The 8,479-nt window shown below is 33.1% G+C and overlaps 1 protein-coding gene across 1 annotated transcript; it reads right to left on the bottom strand.

Moving 5' to 3' along the window:
• Positions 1 to 4,599: 4,599 nt before the first annotated feature.
• Positions 4,600 to 6,226, bottom strand: LOC137648299 (uncharacterized). Its single transcript, XM_068381228.1, has one exon. It carries the CDS (start codon positions 5,959 to 5,961, stop codon positions 4,600 to 4,602), a length of 1,362 nt encoding a protein of 453 aa, XP_068237329.1. The 5' UTR covers positions 5,962 to 6,226.
• Between the last annotated feature and the right edge of the window lie 2,253 nt (positions 6,227 to 8,479).

Genomic DNA, 8,479 nt, shown 5'->3' with positions numbered 1-8,479 from the left:
TGTATAAGTGTGTATAGTGTATAAGTGTGTATAGTATATAGTGTATAAGTGTGTATAGTGTATAAGTGTGTATAGTGCATAAGTGTGTATAGTGTATAAGTGTGTATAGTGTATAAGTGTGTATAGTGTATAATGTATAAGTGTGTATAGTTTATAGTGTATAATCGTGTATAGTTCATAATATATAGTGTATAAGTGTGTATAGTGTATAGTGTATAGGTATATAAGTGTAAATGGTTATAATTGTGTATAGTGTATAGTGTATAAGTGTATAAGTGTAAAAGTGTATAAGTGTGTATAGTGTAAGTGTTTATAGTGTATAGTGTATAAGTGTTTATAGTGCATAGTGTATAAGTGTATAAGTGTATAAGTGTGTATAGTGTATAAGTGTATAAGTGTATAAGTGTGTATAGTGTATAAGTGTGTATAGTGTATAATGTATGAGAGTGGATAGTGTGTTAGTGTGTATAGTATATAGTGTATAAGTGTATATGTGTGTATAGTATGTTAGTTTGTATAGTGTATATTGTATAGTGTATATGTGTATGAGTGTGAATAAGTGTATAAGTGTGAATAAGTGTATAAGTGTGTATTAGTGTGTATAGTGTATGAGTGTATATAGTTTATTAATGTGTATAGTGTATAGTTTATAAGTGTATAAGTGTATAAGTGTGTATAGTTTACTAGTGTGTATAGTTTATAGTGTATAAGTGTATAAGTTTGTATAGTGTATAAGTGTGTATAGTGTATTATTGTGTATAGTTTATATTGTATAAGTGTATAAGTGTGTATAGTGTATAGGTGTATAAGGGTATAAGTGTGTGTAAGTGTGTATAGTGTATAGTGCATAAGTGTATAAGTGTATAAGTTTGTATAGTGTATAAGTGTGTATAGTGTATAAGTGTGTATAGTGTATAGTGTATAAGTGTATAAGTGTGTATAGTGTATAAGTGTATAAGTGTATAAGTGTTTATACTGTATAAGTGTGTATAGTGTATAGTGTATAGTATATAATGTATAAGTGTATACGTGTGTATAGTGTATAAGTGTGTATAGTGAATTAGTATGTATAGTGTATAGTGTATAAGTGTATAAGTGTCTATAGTGTATAAGTGTATATAGTGTATAGTGTATATGTGTATAGTGTATAAGTGTTTAAGTGTATAAGTGTGTATAGTGTATAAGTGTATGAGTGTATAAGTGTATAAGTGTGTATAGTGTATAAGTATGTATAGTTTATAGTTTATAAGTGTATAAGTGTATAAGGGTATAAGTTTGCAAAGTGTATAAGTGTATATAGTTTATATGTGTGTATATTGTATAGTGTATAAGTGTGTATAGTGTATAGTGTATAAGTGTGTATAGTGTATAGTGTGTAATTATGTATAAGTGTAGAAGAGTATAGTGTATGAGTGTGTATAGTCTAGTGTATAAGTGTGTATAGTTTATAGTGTATAAGTGTGTATAGTGTATAGTGTATAATTATGTATAGTGTAAAAGTTTGTATAGTGTATAGTGTATAAGTTTATAAGTGTGTATAGTATAGTGTATAAGTGTGTATACTGTATAGTGTATAAGTGTATAAGTGTGTAAAATCTACAAGTGTCTATAGTGTAGTGTATAAGTGTGTATAGTGTATACTGTATAAGTGTATAAGAGTGTATAGTGTATAGTGTATAGTGTATTAGTATATAAGTGTGTATAATGTATTTGTGTATAAGTGTATAAGTGTGTATAGTGTATAAGTGTGTATAGTGTATAGTGTATAAGTGTGTATAGTGTATAAGTGTATAAGTGTAAGAATGTGTATAGTGTATAGTGTATAAGTGTGTATTGTGCATATTATATAAGTGTATAAGTGTATAAGTGTATAAGTGTGTATAGTTTATATTGTATAAGTGTATAGGTGTTTATAGTGCATAAGTGTGTATAGTGTATATGTGTAGATAGTGTATAAGTGTGTATAGTGTAAAGTTTATAAGTGTATATAGTGTATAGGGTATTAGTGTATAAGTGGTTATAGTGTATAAGTGTATTAGTGTAAAAGTGTAAAGTGTGTATAGTGTAGAAGTGTTTATAGTGTATGGTGTATAAGTGTGTATAGTGTATAGTGTATAAGTGTATAGTGTATAAGTGTGTATAGTGTGTGTCTTATAAATGTATAAGGGTATAAGTGTGTACAGTGTATAAGTGTGTATAGTGTATAGTGTATAAGTGTGTATAGTGTATAGTGTATAAGTGTATAAGTGTATAAGTGTGTATAGTGTATTAGTGTGTATAGTATATAGTGTATAAGTGTGTATAGTGTATAGTGTAAAAGTGTATGTGTGTAAATGGCTTAAGTGTGTATAAGTGTATAAGTGTGTATAGTGTATAAGTGTGTATAGTATATAGTGTATAATTGTGTATAGTGTATAGTGTATAAGTGTACAGGTGTGTATAGTGCATAAATGTGTATAGTGTATATGTGTGTATAGTGTATAAGTGTGTAGTGTGTAAAGTGTATAAGTGTGTATAGTGTATATTGTATAAGTGTATAAGTGTATAAGTGTGTATAGTGTATAAGTTTGTATAGTATATAGTGTATAAGTGTGTATAGAGTATAGTGTATAAGTGTATAAGTGTTTATAGTGAATAAGTGTGTATAGTGTATAAGAGTGTATAAGTGTGTATAGTGTATAAGTGTCTATAGTGTATAGTGTATAAGTGTGTATAACATATAGTGTATAGTGTATAAGTGTGTATAGTGTATAGTGTGTAAGTGTGTATAGTGTATAGTGTATAGTTTATAAGTGTATAATTTATAAGTGTATAAGTGTGTATAGTGTATTAGTGTGTATAGTGTATAAGTGTGTATTAAGTATAGTGTGTATAGTGTATAAGTGTATAAGTGTATAAGTGTGTATAGTGTATAAGTGTGTATAGTGTATAAGTGTATAGTGTATATGTGTATAAGTGTATAAGTGTGTATAGTGTATAGTGTATGGCGTATAAGTGTGTATTGTGTATAAGTTTGTATAGTGTATAGTGTATAAGTGTGTATAGTGTATAGTTTATAAGTGGGTAATGTGTATAATATATAAGTATATATATTGATAAGTGTATAAGTCTGCATAGTGTATAAGTGTGTATAGTGTATAAGTGTGTATTGAGTATAGTTTGTATAGTGTATATGTGTATAAGTGTATATAGTGTATAGTGTATAAGTGTATAAGTGTATATGTGTGTATAGTATGTTAGTTTGTATAGTGTATATTGTATAGTGTATATGTGTATAAGTGTGAATAAGTGTATAAGTGTGAATAAGTGTATAAGTGTATAAGTGTATAAGTGTATAAGTGTACAAGTGTGTATAGTATATAAGTGTGTATAAGTGTGAATAGTGTATAAGTGTATATAGTTTATAAGTGTGTATAGTGTATAGTTTATAGTGTATAAGTGTATAAGTTTGTATAGTGTATAAGTGTGTATAGTGTAATATTGTGTATAGTTTATATTGTATAAGTGTATGAGTGTGATAGTGTATAGGTGTATAAGGGTATAAGTGTGTGTAAGTGTGTATAGTGTATAGTGCATAAGTGTATAAGTGTATAAGTGTGTATAGTGTATAAGTGTGTATAGTGTAAAAGTGTGTATAGTGTATAGTGTATAAGTCTATAAGTGTATAAGTGTATAAGTGTATAAGTGTATAAGTGTTTATACTGTATAAGTGTGTATAGTGTATAGTGTATAGTATATAATGTATAAGTGTATAAGTGTGTATAGTGTATAAGTGTGTATAGTGAATTAGTATGTATAGTGTATAGTGTAGGAGCCTCTGCCGTTTATGGGGACAGCCCTTCGACCGGCCGAAAATCGAGGTAAAAAGTCCGCAATCGGCTCTTTTTTTTACGGGAATGATTTGTTAGATAATGTAGATTGACGGGACAGTATTAAATTGTAAAACTGAATGTTTATTGAAATCGAGTAAAAAAAGTCCGAAATCGGCTCTTTTTACGGGAATGATTACATGACGCGTCCTTAAAAACTACAAACTTAACGAAGGGGTAAATATGTAGATTGACGGGACAGTATTAAATTGTAAAACCGAATGATATTATGACGTGTCCTTAAAAACTACAAACTTAACGAAAGGGTAAATATGTAGATTGACGCGACAGTATTAAATTGTAAAACCGAATGATATTATGACGTGTCCTTTAAAACTACAAACTTAACGAAGGGGTAAATATGTAGATTGACGGGACAGTATTAAATTGTAAAACCGAAGGTTCATGGATGTCGGAAATGTGCGAGAAAAATGGACAACTAACCCAAAATTCCCCTCCTAACCTGTCCTACAAGCCATGTCCTTACCTTCATCGTGAACTAAACGGGGGGGCTGACGCCCCCCTGCGACCCCCCAAACACTGTTGCTAACATACAAACCCCACAAACCAAACCTAACCAATCCTAGTAGTTCCCAGGTCACTACCCCTACCCGGGGGCAAGCCCCCGGACCCCCTTCGTAAGTCTCTCACCTACAGAAAAGAAGCTTTGGGCAGCACTCAAAATTATATCTAATCCACATGATCATATTCTAGGTTATTCAGGCTTACCTTAAATTTCGTAATCGCTAAAACCAAAATCCTCCGGTTCTTGGTCCTTCAACCTCTTCTGGGGTGGAGGATTATGAGGAGGACTTGAACTTTTGCGACTAGTGGAAGGTCGGGCGTCGTTAGCTGAAGAACGGCTGCTGGATGGACGAACGTTACTTGGAGGAGGACTTGACCTTTTGCGACTAGTGGAAGGTCGGGCGTCGTTAGCTGAAGAACGGCTGCTGGATGGACGAACGTTACTTGGAGGAGGACTTGACCTTTTGCGACTAGTGGAAGGTCGGGCGTCGTTAGCTGAAGAACGGCTGCTGGATGGACGAACGTTACTTGGCCGAACGTTAGAGGGAATCGGCAAGTAGAGAGGACTGGCTTTGAGCGGGTACACGCGCTTGATGAGATGTACAAATGCCCTGAACGGACATACGGAGTTTTCTATATATCGCTTCCTGATACAGTACTCCGCGAAATAGCTTTCGTACAACGATTTCTGGGTACCAAATCTTAGTAGCACGCTCCTTTTGAGAACCCGCCATTGCGATTCTATAGTGTTCGTATGTACGGTCGGGTCATTAGGATCAACGAAGTTAACACTGTGGTTTACAGTAAAATGTTTAAAATCATGGTCTTTGACTTTGCCATATCCTTTCCAGCAATCGGAAATGATAGTGGTCCCGGGAAGAACGTGCTCTTTGAGCGCCGAGATCAACGTTTCCGCGTTACGTTTCTTAACCACTTTGAAAAAGGTCTCGCGTGTTTCCCGGTCAATGCCCCCAAAGACCCAGGTTCCTTCGACTTCATGCCCGATGTTATACTTCCTCTTGCCGAACTTGCTCTCGTCCACTTCCACAATGTGCCCTGGTCCACCAATTTTCTTATTGTCCAAAATCAACACTTGTTCACACACTCCTCGGCAAAAGTTGTACCAGTCAACGAGAGTGTGAGAACCAAGGTGTTCGATCTTCAATTCAACACAGTATTGAGGCCAACGATGAACCCAACAACACGTGAGGAGAATGATATCACGTTCTTCGAGGTGTGAGCCCTCAAAGAATGATTTATGCCGCATTGTGAACTTTCGGCGACACTTGCGGTTCCTACACCTCCAGAAATAATTGGATTTTCCATTGCCCACATTGCAGCCATCACGCATGAGGGCCACATCACCTGTTTTACACTTTTTACATGTACCTCTAAAATCCCCTAAGAGGCCTTCTCGAAATAAATAGTGAAAGAATTCGGGGGTAACACGAGTGAAATCATGTAGCTGTAAAACTCCGAGAGTCTTAATTGCATCAAGCTGATCAATACTGGAGATAAACTCGAAAATATCACTCACAGAGAAACTATACGGAACAGGTCTATCCATCACGGCGGTTAGAGCTGGAAAGGGTCGGCTGTAGGTCAATCTCGGGTCATGGGGGGGGGATTAAAAATTTGAAATCACGCGGCCCACGAAAGGGTTAGTTCGGTTGCTTTGTTTGACACTGGCTTTATCTGACGAAATATCTAAACTAGATGCTGGATAACCTAACCTTTGTTTGTATATAAAACAAAATAGTATTCAGCATAATTTTGGGACGATTTCGAAAGAAATAACAATCTTAACAAGAGATTAAAATGAGAATTGTTGGAATTAGCGAAAACATACGTACGAACATCGAAAACTGTTCATGCTTGCGCGACCAGCTGATATGCGAATCGAGCGCCGCCAAACGGGTGTTATTATAATCAGGCAGGAAACAATGATTGCGGGAAATTTTACGACCGAGTAAGTTGGCCGTGGCTTCAGCGTACGACGCATTGTAACGGCCTTTTTCTAACATAACATTTCATGATAAATATCCAAGCAGTATCAAATGTCACTAAACATGACGTGTCCTTATAAACTACATACTTAACTAAGGGGTAAATATGTAAATTGACGGGACAGTATTAATTTGTAAAACCGAACGTTTCTTAGACTGGGATGACACGGGCTCTGTCTATCGGGAAAGTTGGAAACTAAGCAGGAGCTACCCGTGACTTGCGTACGGACCATGCTGAACTTAGAAAATATTGCCGTGGTAAAGGTAAATTGTGTTATTAGTCAAAACGATAAATTAACATCATATTATGGTAAGTTAGAAAATTGTAAAGAACATCAACCCCATAATGAAATACGATTCGGCTAGTAATAAGAAAGATATCCCTGTCCCCATAAACGGCAGACACCCCATAGTGTATAAGTGTATAAGTGTCTATAGTGTATAAGTGTATATAGTGTATAGTGTATGTGTATATTAAGTGTATAAGTGTGTATAGTGTATAAGTGTATGAGTGTATAAGCGTATAAGTGTGTATAGTGTATAAGTATGTATAGTGTATAGTTTATAAGTGTATAAGTGTATAAGTGTATAAGTTTGTATAGTGTATAAGTGTATATAGTTTATATGTATGTATATTGTATAGTGTATAAGTGTGTATAGTGTATAGTGTATAAGTGTGTATAGTGTATAGTGTGTAATTATGTATAAGTGTACAAGAGCTTAGTGTATAAGTGTGTATCCTGTATAGTGGATAAGTGTGTATAGTGTATAGTGTATAAGTGTGTATAGTGTATAGTGTATAATTATGTATTGTGTAAAAGTGTGTATAGTGTATAGTGTATAAGTGTATAAGTGTGTATAGTATATAGTGTATAAGTGTGTATACTGTATAGTGTATAAGTGTATAAGTGTGTAAAATGTACAAATGTCTATAGTGTAGTGTATAAGTGTGTATAGTGTATACTGTATAAGTGTATAAGAGTGTATAGTGTATAGTGTATAGTGTATAGTGTATATAGTGTATAAGTGTGTATAGTGTATAGTGTATAAAGGTGTATAGTGTATAAGTGTATAAGTGTATAAGTGTAAAAGTGTGTATAGTGTATAGTGTATAGTGTATAAGTGTGTATTGTGCATATTGTATAAGTGTATAAGTGTAAAAGAGTGTATAGTGTATAGTTTATAAGTGTATAGGTGTTTATAGTGCATAAGTGTGTATAGTGTATATGTGTGTATAGTGTATAAGTGTGTATAGTGTAAAGTGTATAAGTGTATATAGTGTATAGTGTATTAGTGTATAAGTGGTTAGAGTGTATAAGTGTATTAGTGTATAAGTGTAAAGTGTGTATAGTGTAGAAGTGTGTATAGTGTATAGTGTATAAGTGTGTATAGTGTATAGTGTATAATTGTATAGTGTATATGTGTGTATAGTGTATATTGTATAAATGTATAAGGGTATAAGTGTGTACAGTGTATAAGTGTGTATAGTATATAGTGTATAAGTGTGTATAGTGTATAGTGTATAAGTGTATAAGTGTATAAGTGTGTATAGTGTATTAGTGTGTATAGTATATAGTGTATAAGTGTGTATAGTGTATAGTGTATAAGTGTATAAGTGTGTAAATGGGTTAAGTGTGTATAAGTGTATAAGTGTGTATAGTGTATAAGTGTGTATAGTATATAGTGTATAATTGTGTATAGTGTATAGTGTATAAGTGTACAGGTGTGTATAGTGCATAAATGTGTATATTGTATATGTGTGTATAGTGTATAAGTGTGTAGTTTGTAAAGTGTATAATTGTGTATAGTGTATATTGTATAAGTGTATAAGTGTTTAAGTGTGTATAGTGTATAATTTTGTATAGTATATAGTGTATAAGTGTGTATAGAGTATAGTGTATAAGTGTATAAGTGTGTATAGTGAATAAGTGTGTATAGTGTATAAAAATGTATAAGTGTATAAGTGTGTATAGTGTATTAGTGTCTATAGTGTATAGTGTATAAGTGTGTATAGCATATAGTGTATAGTGTATTTGTTTGTATAGTGTATAGTGTGTAAGTGTGTATAGTGTGTAAGTG

This window comes from Palaemon carinicauda, chromosome 10 (assembly GCF_036898095.1).
Source record: "Palaemon carinicauda isolate YSFRI2023 chromosome 10, ASM3689809v2, whole genome shotgun sequence".
Taxonomy (NCBI): domain Eukaryota; kingdom Metazoa; phylum Arthropoda; class Malacostraca; order Decapoda; family Palaemonidae; genus Palaemon; species Palaemon carinicauda.
Note: the sequence above shows the minus strand (reverse complement) of the source record. Positions and strands in the feature narration are given on the sequence as shown.

Bases quoted from the DNA above. Each gene is read 5' to 3' on its own strand.
- LOC137648299 (XM_068381228.1), bottom strand. From the start codon at position 5,961: ATGGATAGACCTGTTCCGTATAGTTTCTCTGTGAGTGATATTTTCGAG.